The 21,686-nt window shown below is 40.4% G+C and overlaps 1 protein-coding gene across 9 annotated transcripts in view; it reads left to right on the top strand.

The window, feature by feature from the left end:
• The window catches only part of LOC105934177 (plakophilin-4), a 117,723-nt gene that overhangs the window by 80,910 nt on the left and 15,127 nt on the right, over positions 1–21,686 (top strand). For all 9 annotated transcript variants that reach the window (XM_036139417.1, XM_036139425.1, XM_036139419.1 and 6 more), the window contains 5 exons: positions 2,624–2,834; positions 4,686–4,818; positions 5,930–6,143; positions 17,468–17,651; positions 18,967–19,084. In XM_036139417.1, coding sequence (XP_035995310.1) covers positions 2,624–2,834; positions 4,686–4,818; positions 5,930–6,143; positions 17,468–17,651; positions 18,967–19,084 — 860 coding nt within the window. The remainder of the gene's footprint in view (positions 1–2,623; positions 2,835–4,685; positions 4,819–5,929; positions 6,144–17,467; positions 17,652–18,966; positions 19,085–21,686) is intronic.

The following is a 21,686-nucleotide window of genomic DNA, read 5'->3' as shown; positions in this document are numbered from 1 at the left end:
TGATGTTGTGTAGAAGAAGAAGAAAAAAACAATCCGCTGCCTGTTTTTGCAGAGATGATGAGAAAGATTGAGTGAGACTGAGCTGAAGGGGAAGTTCGATTCACAGTCTTTGCATGAGCTGCTTCATTTGAAAAATCCAATTTGATAAGGGGTTTTTCTTTGTTATTTTTCAACATTGAATTTCACTGAACCATTTTCCCTGTATCAGTTTTTTACTCTTTGAATGTTGCCAGAAGCATTTACTGTACTTTGTGCAAGGTGGATTGCAAGATTGGTGGGTTTGCTGTAAATATTAGGAGCACTGTCCAAATACAGGTGTGTGTGTGTCAAGAAAATTGATATATAATCAGAAAATTTATTTAGTTTTATTATTTAAATTCAAAAAAAGTGAAACTAACTGGGGAAATGTTGGCCTGCTGAAACACAGAAAGATGAATTTAATAAGTGGTTAAGGCTGCATTTGCATGACTTCAGTGCATCAATACAGCGTGACATGGAGAAGGAAGGCATTTTATTGGATGGATGCTTTGCTGCAGCACAATGTGGACGGATCAACATCAGAGAATCAGCGAGGAATTCAAGCGTGTATCAGAGGAAAACGCGATACCATCTATAAAAAGAATAAAATTGAGTTGAAGGCGAGTAGAATAGGCATTATTCATCCCACACTGGGAAAATCCTTGCGTTAACGGCAGCACCTCAACACAAAATCCACACAAAAATATCAATAAATTACTAAATGAGACTTACACAAAGCAAAGCATGCCAAAAAATACCACAGGGTACGTTCTGGGCAGATTTGAACCTACAACTGATTTGAAACCGGTTACACGTGCAAAAAAAAAAAGTTAAAATCATCTCATAGCTGAAAGAGAGGAGTGTGGCAGACCTTCCTCAGACCGATGTCAGAGACTGATAGATGGCTACAAGAAGGGTCTCACTAAAGTCATTTCAGCCAAATGATTATTTAGTGAAATTCCCTTTTAAACCGCTGGACTTGGGACGAACATTCTGGGTGTTTTCTTTGGCAACCTTCTCAGAATAGTTTGCTGAAATTTTGTCCCATTCCTTTCATCAGAACATGTGTTGCTGTGTCAGGTTTGTAGAACTTTCCTCACACAGACCTTTTTAGGTCTACCCATGAATATTGCTTTGGGGCTCGTATCAAGGTTTCGTAATGGCCACTCCAAAAAATCAACTCTGTTTTCTTTAAACCATTGTCTGGGATCCTGTGGGATCATTGCCCATTTTGGGATGCCCATTTGCACCCAATCCTCAAGTTGAAGCTTGGGTGGGGCTGGGTGGGGCTTTTTGCACTTGGACTGTTTCTAGAAGCAGTAGAGACCCAAATGATAGTACAAAAATTTGCAAAAAGTAAAATTTTCACGATAGGTCACCTTTAAACACATAGTAGTCTAGTGTATGTAAACTTTGAAGAATGTCATAAAAACATTATCTGTTATTATTGTGACATTTAGCAAACATAAATAATTGTGAGTAATTCCTACTGACCTATACAGCAATGCCTGAGGGGGAAAAAAGGTTTGTCTTATTACACAGGGCATGTAAACACCCGGTTTCAGCTGCGTATCACTCAGTGCGCAATAAATCTAAATAATGAACTTAACTTTTTAAACTGAGTTTCTGAAATAAATTCTAATCTAATTCATAGAGATTTAATTGTACTTCTGGCAAAAAAAAAATAAAAAAGCTAAAATGTGTTGTTTTGAATTCCTCTTCCTGCCTCCCCGTGAGGTTTTTATTTTGGGAGGTGGACACTTTGCAGGCTCGAGTCACAGCCTAACATAGAAGTGCGCTGATGCGGGAAATTGTGTTTTTGGAGTAAATCCACAAGTTGACGTCTTGGTTCCTGGTAGGAGGGAGTTTGGGCACTGGTGCCCAGTTCTTTCGGGTTTGCTGACACAGATCTGTCCGGCGCAGCGGGGAACGCTGTCGCTGATCACGTGGCTCCAGTTAGGAGGGGAGGAAAAACATCTTATCCGCCGCCTGTTTACGCAGTTTAAAAACCGGATCATGAGGCTTTAATATCACACGGAGAAAATGAAAAGAAGAAAGATGACTAAACGAAGATACCAACAGGCTTGCTGTACTTCTCTTTTTGGCTTTTATAGTTCATCTTTAGTCCTCTTAATCCTGACTTTTTGTGGCTCTGGTCAGTGTTTACAGGTGTCTTTGAGCTGAATTAGTGCAAGAATGTTTGGACGGGAAGGATCAAGAAGGCTGTGAAGAAAGGAGTTGCGGATTATCTAGCAGGTGGGGTCCTTCTGTGCTCTCTGCACACAAACCGGACCCCCCACGCCACGAACTACCTAGTAAACGTGAAGCCTTTGAAGGAGAATGGCTCCACTTGCTGCAACCGCGGGAGCCGTGTTTTTATCCCCGTCATTAACTGGGTCCAGATTTGAGAATTTGCCGAGTCTGTAAGAGCAGCAGCATGTTTGTATTTCCAGCTTTGTGCAAAAAAAAAAACCTCTAAGCCAACGAGAGTACAAAGCTCTCAATTGAGCTGAAAAGGTCAGGACTCTGGTCTCGCATGGCTTTGCGGTCTTGCATGTGGTTTGCTGTGTGTGTTTAATCTTCCCTCCATGTTTTTGTGCTTCAGGTGTGGGAAGCCTGCAGAGGACGTCCAGCCAGCGCAGTACCATGACTTACCAAAGAAACAACTATGCTCTTCACACAGCTGCTAGCTATCCTGACCCGTACCGCTCCGCTCAGTACCGGCCCTCCGATCCCAACTACGCTCGCCAGACTCTCGTCATGGATGACGGCGCCCCCCGCTCCCCTTCCATAGACAGCATTCAGAAGGACCCCAGGTAAAGACCCTCACGTTTCCAGGATCTGTTCATGTTTTCATACCCTCTAGATTTACTCTGCGGTTAGTAGCTTAACACATAAAAGTCATCCAGGGGGCTAGTTGTGCTTAGAAGGCATCTCTGTTCTGCTGGGTCAACACCGGTGTCCTCTTACTATTCAAACTCTGGATAGCCACGCACGGCTCTAGCCATTAAGCTGGCTCAACGGCGGCTGGTCCGCTCACAACAGATTCTCACAGGCACCGAAGTGCTGCGTCTGCTCTTGTCGTACACACGTGTTAACGCGCGGAGCGTGGATTGACGACTTTGAGTAAAACCCTGACCCTGCACATTAGAGGCTTTGTTTACATTTACAGTGTGCTGCAACTATTTAAAGGTAGCGCACGCCAGGAGAGGCTGCTCAGGAAGTTCACCCAGTGGAATTTGGTCTCGAATTTCTGTCTTTGAATATATTTTCAGATTCTGCTTGAAAAAGTTAACGTTGACTGTCCAGGCACCTACTGTGTAGCAATCCCTACTACAGCTACTAGTACTACTTACTCTCAATTGTTTGTAATTAAACAAATGGGGGGAATTAATTCACATTAACCTTTGGGAGAATTAAGATCTTTTAGTTTTTCTTAGGGCGCTGTTCACTCAACATATCCAACTGCGGCAAAAGTGGGAGAAATTGAATGTCTATCTCAATAAATTACAATTTTTCTTAATTTTTATGGATGGCTTACAACTTATGAAAACTAAGTATTCAGTTATCTGTAATTTCTTTATATAAATTAAAATAAATAAGAGGATTTTCACACAAAAATTGTATTTTATGGTCCACACAATCATTGGGGAAACTGCCGACTTGACACTTGTCCAGCAGAGTCTGTGTTGCTGGCATTGAACACAGAGTGCTGTATGAAAGCATATTACGGGAAAATTAAGTGGAAGAAAAAAGGATGTTTAAAAAAAAAAAGTGCAAAGCCCATTCAAGCGGCTGGAACTGAGGCTTCCCCTTAAGGTTCAGAGGCTTCTTACCTGAACCTGAAGGGGAACAAGGAAAGGACTTTTTTGTCCAGTGGTCCAAATCCTTCTTTTCACATCTGGAGAGAGAGAGACCAAGTTGCCTGAAGTTCATTGTGAAGTAATTTTAGGAGTCTTGTCATCAGCTGGTTTTTCTGCTGTGTTTGTTCAAATTCAGTGCGGTCATCTACCAGAACATTTTGGACGCTTCCCTCTGCTGACAATCTTTATTTAGATGGATTTTCCCCATAGAATAATGACAAGAAGAAGAGTGGAGATACCAGAACCAACAATGCAGACATGCTGAAGGACAAGTTAAAGCAACCTGGGCTTCATTAATACCTCAGCAGAACCGCAAGCTAATCACCTCCATGCCACGCTGCATTGACGCTGCACTGAAATAAATTAACTTTTTGATATCTTATTTAGTTCGTTTAGCTGTGGCTGCACTTCCACATGCTCTCATTTTGTAACAGTTTGATTTCTAATTGAAGGAAGGCATGAATACATTTCTAAGTATTTACATCTTTGCTTAGAAAAATCATCCAAGTGCAATAAGTTACACAAAATTGGACTCCATCATAAACAAATATATTGTCCGATTAAATTTTAATCAAAATGTTGAATACGCCTGTTAACTCTGATTATCATTTGTTGTATTTCATTTGCACTTTTCCTCATGCTTTCCAGAGCATTCTGGAAAAAGAGGTGTACTAGTCTCACGCAGCTAAAAGAAAATATAAGGTGAAAACAGTTAGAGTTGACCCAGAGTTGTTGATGTTTTTCTTCCTTTTGCTTTGCGCCTGTTGTCATGCTGATCTGTTTTTACCCTTCCTGTGCTTCCAGGGAGTTTGCTTGGCGTGACCCGGAGCTAACGGAGGTAATCCAAATGCTTCAGCACCACTTCCCCTCAGTGCAGGCCAATGCAGCCGCCTACCTGCAGCACCTGTGCTTTGGTGATAATAGAGTCAAGACTGAGGTGGGTGGCGTGCTAGTGATCCCCTACGAACTCAGTTCACCTCTGAGAACTTTCATAGCTATTCACATGATTTTATTTTATTTTTTTAATTATAATTTTATCATTGCAAGTTGTTTAAAGGCAATTCAACATTTCTTATGTTACAACCAGTCTTTTTTTTTTTTAGCATCAGGGTTTCTATTAGCTCTGACTTTTACATATTCAAGATGTTTTAGGGCAACAAATAAGAAGATGCATAAAGTCAAAGCTTCAACATTAGTTAATTCTCATTCTACAAAAAGAACAATGGCAAATTACCGTTAAATTATTTCTGTTTACAGTTTTTATTCACCCTTAATCGGTAAGAAACAGTTTCCCCATAAACATGTAAAGCAGCAGCCGAACCCTAAAGTTCCCTTTTCTTAAGGCAATCCTCAAACTATGCTTAAATACAATTTTTCCTGAGCACATCAGAGCTGTAAAAATAAAATTAATCTCTGCCATAAACCTTTTAGATTGAGTGGGAAATATTTATTGCTTATTTAATTCATGATTTCGATTTATCAACTTAGCCATTTCCAACCAATTAGGAAGGAAGGAAGTTATACAATCACATATGCAAACAACATTTTCCTCTGCTCCCACAAAAAGTGAACAAGCATCTTTTGTTTTAGATATTTTTATGAACATTTAAGGTCTTGTTTGTTTATTATTTGGCATAATATATTTTAGTGGAGAACCTGCTTTTATAGAAAGGCACGTAATGTATTCAATATAAAAGGTATATTTTGTGTTGTGAAATGTCAAATCTCAGTACGTTACTGAATAATTCATGCTATTTAATTTAAAGCTGTAGCTTTTGTTTTCATAGATACTTTATTCACTTCCTTATGTGCACAGAAGAAATGCCTGTTTTTCCCCCCACCCGTAATCTCCTGTGGTTAAAGCTTTCATTCCAACCAGCATTACTTTTCCAGATAATTTGGGTTTGGTATGAATAAATTCATCGGTGCTGAATCTCTTGTCGCATGAATAAATTCATGATTTTTGTCCCCCCCAAATACAACTAAATGAGAAAAAAAAATGCAGTTAAATAATTTCCTGTGTGAAATTCTTGCTCCTGTTCACCAAGGTGTGTCGACTGGGAGGAATCAAACACCTGGTGGACCTGCTGGACCATAAAACCGTCGAGGTCCAGAGAAACTCGTGTGGAGCTTTGAGGAACCTTGTTTATGGAAAAGCTATGGATGACAACAAGATCGCTGTCAGGAACGCCGGAGGGATCCCCGCTCTACTCCGCCTACTGAGAAAGACCGTCGATGCAGAAGTGCGGGAGCTCGTCACAGGTTGGTCAGCATGACTGGACTAGTAAACTGGAAAGATGTTTGTGCTCGGACTCCAGCCTTCTTTATTGCTCACTTTACTAGCATGACTAGTGAAGTGGGGACTTTGATGCAAAGTGAGCACCTTTTTTTTGGGATTTATGACTAGGGATTTATGGTGTCAAATAGGTTTAGGTTAGGGTGAGGCCATAGAAAGAATTGAAAATGAATGGAAGTCAAGGCAAGGTCCTCACTTCCCCCGCAAGTCCATGAGATTACGGCGTATATTTTTTATTATTTAAATGTGCTGCAAGTTTTTTACTCAGTATCGGTAAGATAGTGATAATGAAACGGATCAGTCCATCTCTAAACCCCGTCACATATTGACGGTCTGGTGGACCATGTTTCCAGAAATGTAGGTAAGAAACACCCACGTCCCTTTTTGAATAACTGCTCATGAGCAAGACCATCCTACCTGCTCCTCTGGGGGATCGCATGACAAAAATCTCCCAAATCCACTCTGGTCTCATTTCTTTTCTCCGAGGCCTTCCTCTTCTCCTCATAAACTTGTAAGACAGTGGGCTTCTCACGACTCCCAGCCGTTTTCAAAGAATACAGTAATGCCGGGCATACACTGCACGATATTTTAATCGTGGTACTCGTATACAGCTCAAACTGTACGATGAAACCGCAGGGTTTAAAAGTTCACCACTCACCACATCTGTTCTTACACTGTATGGCCCGACGCTCTGAGGCGACCTGACTGCTCACACAGTGCGTTCAAAAACCACACGTCGGACTCAGCCCCGTAGAGAGATGGCGCTACTCGGACTCGTCTACCCGCTACATTAGAAGAAGAAAAAGGCAGAAGTGTCGATGCTCAGTGTTAAATATGAGGCTTACTAGACCAAAACGCACTGCCTTGGCAATTCTACGAGTTACTCCTCCATAGTTTGACTCCATGTCACATGTACCACCGTCATGCTTCTCTCTGATCCTATGTTTTCATTTGAGAAAACAAAGATTTTCCTTGTTTGCGTGTGTGCGAGGTCGGGTGGAAATCGGCTCGTAGACGGTCGTAACTCCGCTTCAACAGCAGGACGCGCTCATGATCACTCACTGGGGCCGACTGAATTTCAAACATGTTTGATTTTCATTTGACCGTCCGATTCCTGATCGGGAGGTGGTCATGAGAGGCGAATCGTCCCTCGTTACCCCCTGTATACTACACGACGCAGGATGCGCGATCAAACTGAAAGTCGGCCCGATCCAGAAAATTCTCGCACGACTGAAGAATCAGCCCGAAAAGGGCAAAAACTCGTACAGTGTACGCCCAGCTTAAGAGCAGCTGAGCTACAATGAACGGCTGAAACCGAAGCTAACCGGACACAAACACTCGTAGTGTGCATGCACAGCAAGAGGAAACCAGGAAGGAACGAGCACACACACTGGTGTTAGGTGAGCGTGTCACAATGATCGGCACATGGGACAACCAATAGATAAGGCGATACACCCAGAACTTGAAGACGAAAGATGGTCCACTATACCTTTAAAATACAGCTGACCCAAATCAGCTCCTTTCAGATAATGTGAATAATATAAAGAGTTGTTCTCTGCACCCCACCCCTCAAAAAATGTATATTGTATAAATGTCTGAGATATTAAGTTTCTCTTATCTATTTATTGATCAGAGATTAGATGACTCAGCCACCAAAACTCCTTTTTAATTTTTGGTTTGTAATCTAACCAGATGTTTAGCTACGTTACAGAAATAATCAAATCAAAAAGGAGAAAAAAAGTCCACTGTCGTGATTGAAGATGCAGTTGGACTACGAAGAGTGGGGAAATGCCAAAATCTGGCTGTTTGGTGCTGCATATCAATATTGCTTCAGAACATTGTCAGTAATTAAGATACTTTGAATACAGAGCTAAAAAGACCCAACAGTGTTGCCCTGTTTAATATTAGCATAGTTTTTCACTTTCTCTAAAGTTTTCTCTTAACTTGCTGCTCACGTGTTCTGTGATATCCAGAGGACTGATGGTTTTTGTCATTCTCCTGCGTAAAACGGTCTCCACATATCCCCTCCTCCCCGCCCTGGGCTGCGTGCTCCTCAGGTTGGTTTGTTTGTGTTTAAGCCCTGAGATCGGGGTATAAATCCATGCGCTGTTGGATCAGGGTGGAGCAATAGTGAAACGAGAAAGCCGAACGCATTTGGCTTCCAGGTGCCTGAGTCAGCTGTTTGTGCTGGGACTCCAGCCTTCTTTATTGCTCAGTTTCAGGTTACAGTCTAGTAGTCCCCAGGGGCAAAACAATTCAGCTGGAGTATGAGCACAATAATTTTGTATTAACTGGGAGGAGATTGTTTTCACCTTCCTCTATCAATCAAGTGTGTATTTACTTTGCCTAACACAAACTGAAGGAGAAAATACTCCGCATTTTTAAAAGGGCACTAGAGGATAATTTGTCTCTGCTCCCACTTGCATGTATTGAACAAGTTTAAAGGGGAAAATCTAAAACAACTCTGCTTATGCCGTTTATTCAAACACGAAAAAGACTATGCAGGGACCTCTTTTTTCCCAACTCAGACTGAGCAGCTGTTATTGGAGCTCTGTTAAAGTTTTCTGCTTTCATCCACTCTTCAGAAAGCCTGCAATGGCTAATTGGTTTAGGGGGGCTGTTTGAAAAGGTCAGCAGTCACATCAGAGCATCACCTTTGGTTAATTACAGCAAATGAGAGCAATCCGCAAGAGGTAGGTTGACAAGAGGATCCCACACGGTAGCTTGAAGTGGGGTAGTCAGAGATCATTCGCTTGTCTATTATATATTTACACTGAAAAAGGAGCCTCTGACCAGTAGGTATAATTTGATTTGTTTGCATTCCTGCAAATATTTGGTTGAAAGGTAGTTAAGAGGCTGAGCTGTTGAGGCACCTGTTGCATCTTAATGGCTTTATCCTGGCTTCAGCAGTAGGTTGAGGTATCATCTTCAAGCTAGCAGCATGAGGAGGCCACCCTTACTGCAAACCTTAGGCAGCATGTGTCCTGTTCTGAGGGATTCATTTGACCCACATGCAGAATCAGTCAGACAGAATGGAGTTTAAAGGCTTTTTTTTTTTTCAGGTTTACACAGGGCGAACGATGGGAGAGTTTCCAGGTCTCAGCATATCTGGAGGATATGATTTAGTTTTAGTCTTTTAGAAATAGTTATGAGGAATCAGACTTCTGGAGGCTCAGAGAGGGAGTGTGATGCTAGGTGTGCCATGCAGCTAAAGTGAACTCTGACAGGAGGCTTTGGAGATCCAAACGCAGGCATACAGGCAATTCAGAGGAGAGCAGGCAGTCAAGTTCTGGTGGATTCCTTGAAGAAGGGCGAGCATGAAGAAGACAAGAGTTGTTCAGTTCTGGTGCACAGGAAACCATGTGTCAGCCATGCTAGGCTTATGAATACCGCATGGAGGTTAATCGTCAGGCGTTGAATGGTTATCTGGCAGCTCCTTATAAACACCAGCAGCTCAGGTGATGATGATTGATTGCAGGTGTGCTGGCAACAGCCAGCCCCTGAGCTCTTCTGCAAAGATCTTCTAAAGGAGAAGATGCCTCACTCGCAACAATACGGTGGTCCGGTCTCATGTCCAGTTCTACCTGCTGCGTTGGTTACTGCTCTGTGCATCCAAAGGTCAAGCTCACCATTTGGCCTTTAGCTCACACACTCAGGTTCTGTTTATTATTCCAAATCGCCTTTTTTTCTTGGATTTATTTCACTTTGTATACTTAACCATGCTTTAGTACAATCACAAACACTACCGCAAAGTTGACAATGTACAGCAAGACCAACAGTTTTGTTTTCCTTTTGTGAGACACCAACACAACTGTGATGTGAAGTGAAAACGATACGCTTCCCTATGTATTTATTTTTTTACCAATACACATCTGAAAGATGTGCAATGGGTCTCAGCCTCCGGGTGTCAATACATTGTATAACCAAATTTTGCTACAATTACTGCTGCACGTCACTGGAGGAAAATCTCTATCAGCACATCTAGAGACCAACATTTTTGCCCACTCAACAGGATTTTGGTCTGGATTTTGACTGGGCCATTCTAACACGGATAGGCTTAGATCTAAAGCCATCCATTGTAGCTCTAGTCATCTGTTTTGGGTTGTTTTCCTGATGAAAGCTGAACCTTCATCCCCGTTCTCAAGTCTTTTGCTGCCTTCAACAGTCTTACTCCAGTAGTCTATATTTAGCTTCATAGATCTTCCCTTTAAAGGTCAGATTTGTTGTTTTCTTCATTAATAACTTTCCTGTAGACAGATTCTCCCACCTGAGCTGCGGGTCTCTGCAGCTCCTGCAGAGTTACCATGACCCTCCTAGTTGCTTCTCTGATTAAACCTCTCCTTCTATTGATGGGCGTAAATTTCTTTTATAAACTCACCGTGCTTAAACCTCTCCCAAATTTGATCCCCAGGATGTTATGTGTCCCTGGTAGTCATGATGCTGGTTGTTCACCTTACAAATCTTAACAACGTTCCCAACAAACCTCTGAGGACTTCACACAGCAGCTGGATTTATATTGAGATTAAATTATGGAAAGGTTTCCCCAGTTTCCCAATTAGAGGATTTCTGAAGATACTAGGTTTTGTTGAATGGCATTAAGGCTGAAAACCAATCATTGCCGCACTTTTCAGATTTTATAAATTTTTATACATTGTTTCTAAAACCATGGGTTGTTTTTATTTCACTTGAAAACTATGGACTTCTTAGTGTTGGCCTGTCACATACAAGTCTGATAGAGTACATTAAATTCTGGGGTTGTAATGTAACAAAGTGGGGAAGAGCTCAAAAGGTTATCAATAGTTTTGCAAAGCCCTGGATTCTCCAAGTTCAGCTGAGAAGCACCTTCTGACCTTAAAAGTACACAACAAGATGGCTGCACGGTTCAGTCAATGAAGCTTTGACATTTTTCAAGTTCTGCTCCGTGAATTTAAAAGGTTAATAAACTGGGCAGTTTTTAGGTTATCTGTACCATTACAGGCTGACCTAAAGAGTGGCCCCGTTAAAGCTGCACCAGCCAGTGTCTGACCTGCTGATATTTTATGCAGAGACAAAGATTGTCTTAAAGGAGCAGTTGCAAGTTTATTTTTTGGAATCAGTCAAGGTCACTTACATTTTGCATAAAGATAATTGTTGTTACCAAGATGTACTTTATCTTGCACAGAAGCTTTGTGTCTGGGGAATTTAAATGATCAAAAGTGAAAAAATGTAGCTGCGTTTTGTTGTAGGTAGCTACATGGATTTCCATCCCTGCAAGACTAAAGCAATAAATCCCAACAAAAGACATGGGGCTAGATTACAAATCTAGTAGACATGGATTTCTTGCATGAATTAAACTGTAGCTCCCGATAAGTAAAGCAGATTCAAACACACAGTCAGCCCAGTGGGCAATGGTTGGTTAGAAACTCATAATGACACCCAAATCACTCAATCAATAAATCCACTTTCACATGTCGGCGACACCTCATCGCCATTAAAAAAGTGTCCTTGTGAAGCAGTCGGCGTTTCTCCTGGGTGATTCACTCAGATTGAACAAAGGCAGCTCAGCTCTGAAACAGTGCTTTCCTTTGACAAGTAGACATTGCAGGACCTGCTTGATCATAGCGGTGGTTTCATGCTGTTGTTGTGGGAACTAGCAGGAAGCACTGGTTTTGCTTAGACTAACTAGCTGATTCTGAGATAAAAAGTTTGGCAAATTAAAAGTTAAAGGGGTGGATATTTGAAGGAGTGTTTAATATGTAACTCTCCTCACGTCAAGTATTTTAATGGCCATCTGCTAGGTTTTTTTTTTTTTTTTTTTTTTTTTTTTTTTAACCTTTGACCACCTCGACTTGACTGGCTTTTGGGAAACTTAAAAATCCCATCTTTTTCCCAGTTTATGAACACCCCGCACACAAGCCCTAGCCGGTTATTCTGACAGCAACACTTCTCTATGTGGAAGGTGAGGGAAGAGAACTAGACGGTAGCTATTTTAAGTATTTTAAAGGAGCAATAAGTAATAATGACACCTAGTGTTTAAAATCGGAACAACGCACTAAACAGACCGTTCCCTCCTCCTCTTCGGAGAGTGCTGCGCAGGTTGCCAGTCAAGAGAGATGCGGAAGTGAAGACGATCGTCCTCAGATCTGCAAAAGACCATTTCTTTCACGATAGTTTCTTTCAACTAGTGTAGTGTTGTGTACTTGCATCCTATCATGTGCTTTGGACATTGTAGCCAGAGTTAAGAAAAAAGCACAAGATTTCTGACACCTACACTGAGGACTGAACCTAACAATCTTATGTCTTTGACTCAGAAATTTTCCAGCACATTGGTGATTATCTGCTGTATGTCTTATCAGAAAGAATAGGATAGAATGAAACTTTATTCATACCTGAGGGGGAAACCCATTGTTCAAGTATCTCAACATAAAAACACATAAAAACAACAACCCGTACTTTCAGTATTCAGTATATAACAGCACAGGCTGTTGAGAGGGTGTCTAAGATCCAGTTAGTTCAGTATACTTCTCTCTACCACAGACCCTAAATGGTCCGGCCTCATGCCCGGCTCCAAACTGGCCTTTTTAACCAGCTCGTCCAGCTGCTTGGAGTTTACTTAAAAAAAACTGTCATACAAATTCAGTCCATTGCAACCAACTGGTTAAATTTAAAACCCTTAATCTGTCTATATCGCAGTAAAACCTCACAACCCGTTACAGATTTCCCTCTCTAATCTCAAAAGAAATCTTTGTTCAGTGTCTTATTGACAGCGTCCTAACACTTTTCTCCATTTCCCCACTAAAGCACTCCGATTCCTTTCCGTGCTCCCTTTTTAATAAATTAATGAACCAGCTGCTATTACGTTGTTTTTGGGTCACTGTTTATAAAGTCAAGCAATGACACAAGGAAGCAGCAACAGCCTGATACTGGAAAAACGAGTATCAGGCTGGTGTTTATGTGCACACACAGAGAAACGGATGGACACAGGTTACGTCTATCTGACTGTCAAATATGACTTATGAGTATTGCTCCTGGTGTTGCTCCACTGACAGTGCTGTCAGTCACACCTCAGTAATTCCCGCAGTTGATTTCTCCAGCATCTAGTCTCCGCAGGACCAATCTGATACCCTGCAGAGAACATTCATTTCTACAAATTGCCGTTAGAGTGGGTGTGGACCAGAGGAATGTGCTCGAGGGGGGGGCTGTGGATTGAGTGGATTGTGAAGCTAAAGGATAGACATTGGTCAGCAGGAATGAGAGATTTTTATTTTTTTCCTGGGTTAAAGCTGCTCTTTGAAGATGCTCCTTTTTGTGTGTGGTTGGAAAATCAAAAATACAGACCTGAACGTGCTCGAATAAGTGCAGGAATGTCATAAGAGCAGGTATCGCTTTCTCAAGCAGTGAATATAACCACCTTATGCTCTGCTTTTGGTATGCAGAACCACTTCCACTGCTGGCAGGCTTCAGTAAGGTGCCCATGCCGCATATTTAAGACTCACATAGACATTATCCCTGCTTTTATTATAATAGTTTGACAAAATAGGGACATTTTGTGAGGATTTCAGCAAATTTTGAATTATTTAAGAACAATGATAATGGAAAGTGTTGATTAAATTACTTTTATTACTAGGGTACAGAACACACCATGCCTAGCCTCTAACTCATAGTAACTGGTTTTATCCAAGTGTCTTAGATTGATCCATAGCAGGCGCTTATTTTTGTAGTGCTTCATGGCCTCAAGCGTTATGCTCAAAAAGAGTCTTGCCTGACCATTTATCAATACAGTCATTCTCATATAAATGACCTTATTTCGCTCATTTAAAAACTCAGGTTTAGTTAACATTTAGCTGTCGATTGATGCATAAAAATCTAAATGGGAATTGTCTCTTTATTCAATAGAATGACTAAGTTTGAAACCTTGAATGTAAAAGCATACCCGTCCCAGGAGTGCAAAAATAGTATAATCTATATTCCTTAATGGATGTTTTGCTTTACATGGGCCATATGTTTCCCAAAGTCGGAAACGACTCCCTCCAGACCCTAAAGACTATTTGCACGCTTTAAGCTTCTCAGGAAGCGTGTTGATCAGTGCAATCACCTGATTCATTTATATAAAAATAAAACGAGATGTAAAAATATTATGTCTGGTTGTGTCTGTGTTTTATGTTACCTATGTGCAACCTGAGCCCGTGTCTGTCTATCTTTATTCTTTATCATTGAAAGTCTTCCTCTTATTGGTTGATCAGGACTTTGTGACACCTCCTTCTCTTGGAGGAGCTCTGAGACTCACGCAATAGGAGAGACGAGAAAAGAACCAGAACAAGCTAGAATTTCCCTCCAACTGTCCGACCACAGACTAATCACCATCTCGAGATTCGGTTGCAGTGTTTTTATTTGGAGCATGAAGCTGACTCTCCTTCCAGCTAAGAGACCGAGGTGGCTGAGCCTTGAAGCCGAAACGCATGTTCTGAGAAAGCAAACAGCCTGGTTCTCATGGGAGAAAAGGTGGTACAGAAACTTTGAATTCCTACTCCTCCCTTTCCACCCTCTCTGAATAGCATTAGGTATTACAACTAAGCCGTAAAGTCCCGCTCGTATTCACAAAGGTTCTCAGAGTCCTCTCAAAGAACTCCTATATTAGCCTAAAAATTCTTACCTGGGAGTCCTAACTTAAGAGAGATTCAGATAGCTGCTGAGCGCGAATCTGAGTAAGAAGAGGACATAAATTTAAACCTTTGTGAGGAGGTGTGGTTGACCCCGTAGGAGGGAACGCTGTCCTCTAAAAGCTGTGATTGGTTGTGAATGTTTATGTTTAGTCACCATACTGGTCATTTTACTACATCATCTATTTGTTTTTAACTTTACTGGGACTGCCTGCTTGAATAAAGTGGTCATATTTGGTAAAACAACCAACGTAAAATGGAAAAGGTAGGAAAAAATGGGAGGAGCAGCGCCTCTGTCCACACAGCTCTGAGAGGAGAATAGAATAGTATTTAAAGGTAAATCGGTGTCGGGATCACGGCGCAAGTAGGTGGACTTTGAAGCGCACTGCCGCAGATCAATGTGCCTGTTTCTCTGCGCGTCTTGGTGTTTTTACGCAGCAGCCTGGAACGTGAGAAGCTCTTTGTGCAGCAATCAAAAGCCAGAGAGGAGAAGACATCACACAAGCAGACGACCATTTAGGCTACTGACATTATCATGCAATACAGAAAATACTTTCTCACCTTTTTAATCTTGTCTAGAGTGTGAATTTGTTGTATTTATTTTTCTGCAACATTTTCCATTTATTCTAAAAGGGTTATTATTGACAGCATTTCTAAAATAATACAAAAATTCATCTGTACTATATTCTTTGTACATTTCCCCACTTTTCATTCATGATTATTCAATATTTTTCCTATTATTTGTTTATCCTGAATATAATTACGTTACTAGAGCTGCACCTTTAACCCGTCGGGCCACTGAAATTAATTAGTTTCGTCTATGGGGATGATAACGTTTATTTTATCCACATATTATAATTGTATGATTGTTAAAGACGTTTATGTGCTCATTTCCTCCACTTTCCAGGTGGAGGATCAGCCAATCAGCTCTCTCCGTCTCCACCATCTTCCCTGCTTAAGACACTTTTAGGCTCGCTAAAAGTCCTCCTCACTACTCCTAACGTTTTTTTAGTTTAGGAGCTCGGTCAAGATCTAGGATGCTTTGTGAATAACTTTTATCTTGCTGGTACAAATCTTAGAATTTGGGAAATTCTAAGATTTTACCTAAAATGACATCAGTAAGAGCTACTTTTAGTCAATACGGGCACAAATCTTTTAATTTGTGAGAGATCGATAACCTTTGATAAAACTTAGGCTTTAATAAGCTCAGAAAATAATGGAAACATTTAATTTCTTATTGTTTTAGTGGTTGTAAATGTGTCTGTTGCTGGTTTCTTTTAATAATAATTAGTACATATTTGAAGGTAGACTTTAGTTTCATTAATATCAAATCTATAATGGGAAACTGATTGATTTATGTACAGTAATATAGTTAAACATAAACTCAACCCTACACATTACAGGAGAGCATATTTTCACTGCCTATCTCTAAAGCTTTTTCCCCAGCACTGTCAGAATTGGGCTCCAGGGATCCGTTATAGACTTTGTCATTTCCATTTCTTCAACTAGAGCTAGAAAATAACATGCTGAGAGAAAATAAAGAGTGAGATTTGGAGAGAAGCTGCAGAAGTTTGTTTTTATTTAAATGTACACAAAAAATCCTTCTGTTTTACATAAATATGGAAATACAGACCTAAACACGGACTTGTCTTTGAGCCAGTTCGATGTAGTTTATTTTATTTATATTTCACCAATTCAGAGCAATTGTCCTCTCAAACCATTCTACAAAACAAATAGATTCAATGTATGTACCAAAATAATTTATTGAAATTATTCACAAGTTTGCACAGAATTTACATACATTAAAATTGTATTCTAGTCATAACAGCATGCTGTCAAATTCAGTTTATTATGCCAATTGATAAAAGATTCCCTGTCCAAGAAATCACAGGTGATTTCATGGATCCATGCACTGTTTTCTAGCTAGCAAACCGAGGAGAGTGTTGTGTACAAACAGCAGCAGATCAGGCTTTATCTGGTTGCACACATGCATGCCTTACGTGTCCCTTTCAGTTTTGTCATGGCAGCATTTATGAGATGTACCTCCGCATTTACTCCCGAGACTTTGCAGTGCACTCAAGCTTGTGCAGCATTAGCCTTCTGCAAGGTTACAGATACCCTGCAGAAGGCGGCTGGTGCCTTAGTATAAGCCTTGCAGCAAGAGCCACCTAATTAGGAGAACATGCTACATGCTGGCTAATCCTCCACAGATGCAGCATCAAAGGCTGTCAGGACTGCGCACGATTATCAGCGGTTACCATGAGTATTTTTGAATAGAGTAATATGATAGAAGACTTTCCGCTGTTTATATTTCATTGAAACGCCTGAGCCATAAGGATACTTGTCTCCTCCCTTTCTTATTTTTTTTCTTTTTTTTTTTTTGCAATCCAAGTAATAATCTGTACCTTGAGGATATCCTCTGAAGATGGAATTTGATGCATTGATGCTAAAGCTGTGGTTTCATTCTAAAAGAAGTGTTTCACCTGAGGCTCTCTGTCTGAAATCCCGCTTGTTTGTTTGCATTTATTCTTGGACCCATGCTGAGACCATTGCAGGTTGTTTTTATTTCTCTTTCTCTTATGGGTTCTTCTAACTGCAGATGAAAGCAGACTAAAAAGGAGCTTTGCCTCCTTTTTCCTTTGCCTCCACAGGGGTTCTGTGGAACCTTTCGTCGTGCGACGCTGTCAAGATGACAATCATCCGAGACGCCTTATCCACTCTGACCAACACTGTGATTATCCCTCACTCCGGATGGAGCAGCTCGACCTTCGACGATGACCACAAACTGAAGTTTCACTCCTCCTCAGTGCTGAGGAACACTACAGGCTGCCTTAGGTAAACCACCTGATGATCAGGCTGGGCACTAGCGCCCCTCTGTGGGAATTTGGTGCTAATACATCCAATATCTGTTGTAGATAAAGGTAAAAAAAAAATGTGTCTCCCTTACTTCCTTTGAAAGAGATTACCGCTTTATCCCATCTTAAATAGTCCAGAAAGGCTTGGAAATTGATTTCAGTATTTTCCAGGCCTGAATAAGTATGCAAAAACAGAATTAAGGCTATAGAAAAATATTTGTATTTCTATTTATTCCATGTTCCGTTGTCTAAACATTGTCCTTCTTTCTATACTTCCTTTATTGTGTAATTTCCTTTTTTAATTTTTCCTTCCTTCTTTTATTCCTTTTCTCTTCTTTGTGTCATTCCTTCTGGCTTTCCTTCCTCCCTTCTTTCCTTGTGATCAAGCCTCCCTCCTTCCTCTATCCTTACCTTTTCCCTCCTTATGTATTTCCTGTTTCTTAACTAATCATTTATTTTAGTGTTTTTGGTGTCCTTATGTTCTTTCTACTGTCCTTTTTTTCCATTCTATATTTTCTTATGTGTCCTTCATTTGTTGTGTACTATCTTCTTTCCTTCTATCCCTTCCTGTCTTTCTGTCCAGCCTTACTTTCTGTCTTCTCTCCTTTTGTCCTTCCTTCCTTCCTGATATCCTTATTTTGAGGTTCATCTTTACTTCAATGCTTCTCTTCTTCCATTCTTTTGTTCTACCTTCCGTCATTTTGTCTTTACTTGTGTCCTTTCTTTCTATATTCTTCCTTACTCTAGTGTTGTGTCCTCTCCTCTTCCATTTAGTCCTGTCTTCTGTTCTGTTATTATGTTTTAACCAGGTTTATTCAATATCTCCCATAAGCTCCTCATGAACTTTAATATTTTTGTCAAAAACAACATACCTGACTGAGAGCTCTGGAGACCTGAATCAGAAAAGGTCTGGATTTTTACAGGAAAACTGTAGGAACCCCCAAAGACTTTTACAGTTCAAGATTATAAAAGGTTCCCTCTTTGTCCTGCACTTTTTGCTTTAAGCTTTACCTAGTGGAACTATGTGCATGTTTGTGCATCATGGGAACATGCAGCGGTGTGGTTTAAAGTCCTTTATTTACTGAGCAAAGGACCATAATAACTTGAGTCAGGCCATACAGACACACCTCATACATTAAAGATGGTGTCTGGGAACGACAAAGCCCACATTACCATTTCAAGTGGGAGACACACACAGCTATCATTTCGCGTGTTTGTTTACTGAGCAACGCCCCAAATTGAATGCCTAATGTGTGTGTGTGTGTGTGGTCGTGTGTTCATGTTTTTTTTAAAAGGAACCTGAGTTCAGCCGGCGAGGAGGCCAGAAAGCAGATGCGTACTTGTGATGGCCTGGTTGACTCACTGCTCTACGTCATCAAAGCCTGTGTAAACACTTCTGACTTTGACAGCAAGGTACCCCACACAAAGCCTGCCGCCCACCAGTGCGCACACACACACACGCACACACGCAGACGCACACTATTAGGCCTGGAGGAGAATATGCAGCCAGTCGATAAGAAGCTCTGGAGAAAATACCATACTTATCCTCTTTGAATCATTTTAGTGGCTGCGTCTAAATGACCCTCAGAGCAGTTAGCTGAAACTGTGTCATGTGCTTTGTCACCCAAAGCACCGCCAGTGTGAGCATCGCAGTGAACCTTAAGCATCAGATGTTAATCATACAGTAAATTAACATTTATTTAATGGCGGCAGCAGAAAAGAAAGTACATTTCCTACGCATGAATCCTTGCGTTAAGAAAATTAAGCGGATCATTTGAAATGTGGAAATTGTTTCTCCCTTTGGGAATGATACTTTGTCAAACAGATAATGTTTCCTCACATTCTGCAAAGCTAAGGAAGGTAAAAAACCCAGTGAAAATGGATTTTAGATCAATGCATTATAGATAATCTTTCAAACGGAACTCTAAAAATAATATTACAAGTGTGACATCATATGATGAAGGATAAAAAGGTCCAATTAATTAACTCTGTTAAGTGTCACTTGTAAAAGCTGTAGCAAGGAGCTGCTGTTAGCCATGTTTTCTTGTTGTTTTTTTTATTTAATATACACCAGTTGAAACTACAGCTGCATAATACATAGCAAAAGTATTGCCGTTGCAATATCAGTGGGGCCATATTAATATCTCAAAAGTCTGTTTGGAACGCAGTATTTGTTGGCTATTCATTTCAAGTGTCAGGAACTCATATTTGGCAGGAATGTAATAACTTCAGCCTATTGGATGGAGTCCCACCACAGTAGATATTCATACATAATAACAATAATGAAAGGGCAAAAGACGAATGGTCACTGGGGATTTAGAAACATCATAATGACAGATGACTGGAGGCAGGAAGATGGGGATTTATCACAACAATCATTATTACCTCTCAAATCTCTCTACTTGTTGTCTGGGTTTGTATTGTTGTAATTATCACTGTTTTAAGAAAAACGTGCACAAATTTAGCAAATCTGCAAGCTGTTGATTTGTTCTATGTTTTAATCACTGAGACTAGGGGAAATTCTCAAAACCAAGTAGGTATTTTTAAAACAGATCTCATGTAATTTAGAAGACTTTATATGTGTGTTGGCTGCTGCCATTGCTACAACTAATATTACTTCTACTGCTTGTAACAGTAATAACACCCTAAACCATGTCTTCCCCCTTCCTTCCAACCACTTCCAGTCTGCTAACTGTAAAAAGCAGATGGGAAGAAGTAAAAAGGCTACTAGTCCCACAAAAATACTTGGAAAAAAATGCAAAATTTGTCGATTCACTGTATTTTTCAGATTAAATTGCATAATTTAAAAAATGCGTCATAGAGAGGAAAAAAAAAACATAAGTCACATCGGACTATATGTCGCACTGAACTATACGCATTTATTTAAACATTTTTTTCACACAATCCAAGAATAAAAACTGACATTAAATCTGGTAAGCCAATTTATTAAATTACACAGCTGCATCCACAACAGGCTGAATAACGTGGAACATACCTGGAAAGATTCAATTCAATTTTATTTATATAGCACCAATTCATGAAACATGTCATCTCAAGATGAATGGAGTAAAGTAGCAACTCCAACCAGCAAGGTGTTATCCAGCACATTTCAACGTAACGGCCCGTTACGCCAAAAGTTATCAAAATTACGCCTAAATTAGACCGTGAGGGTAACTACGTGCTAAGCTAACAGTATGACACGGATGTTTCAGAGCTACATAAAGCTCACGTGTATCAGCGAAGTTGTAACCCGCCCGGACAACAGACCTTTAAGCTAGCTCTAGCTGTTATTAGCTTCACAGGTAGCCCAATAACAGGGTTCTGTCGCGGTCTGGGCCCTTTGAGCTGTACCCCTGCGTGAATGCATACTGACATACTGAAACAGAGAAACAACATACAAACATGCGTTCTGTCTTTGTTGTCTATAAGTTAATGTTTCAAATCATTTTTAAGTGGTACTGAAGCAGGATGGTTTTGACAAGCCTAGCGGGCCCCTCTTGTGGGCATAGATTGTAATGTTTACTCCTTGGTTCATACTGGTTAATATGAATTACTATTTAAATTTGATATATAAGTCGCACCTGAATATAAGTCGCATGATTCGCCAAACTATGAAAAGAAGTTACGGTACTTAAAAGTTACCTATTGTGAAAATTTACTTCCAGAAATATTCCAAGTGCTCAAAAAACATCCAGCTGTTTTTTGGTAATAAGTAAATGCTTTGATGGTATCTGGGAACCAAGCTGTTTCAAAGACCTCCCGATTATTACATCACAGTCGGCAGGCACTGCCCCTCGCCTCGCAATCCAAGCCCTGCCTTGACTTTTATATTGCATCTTACATTGAAGTTATAATTATAACTTCAATAACTTCTACATTGAAGTTATAATTATAACTTCAATGTAGAAGTTATAATTTTGGAATAAATCACATACACAACTTAACATCGCCATTAATGCATGCCGAAAAGTATGCATATAATTCCCGTACACTTAACTACAGCTGAAAAAAACAC

The sequence above is a fragment of the Fundulus heteroclitus genome, chromosome 7, assembly GCF_011125445.2.
Source record: "Fundulus heteroclitus isolate FHET01 chromosome 7, MU-UCD_Fhet_4.1, whole genome shotgun sequence".
Lineage (NCBI taxonomy): Eukaryota > Metazoa > Chordata > Actinopteri > Cyprinodontiformes > Fundulidae > Fundulus > Fundulus heteroclitus.
The sequence above is the reverse complement of the archived record's forward strand: the minus strand, read 5'-3'. Positions and strand labels throughout refer to the sequence as shown.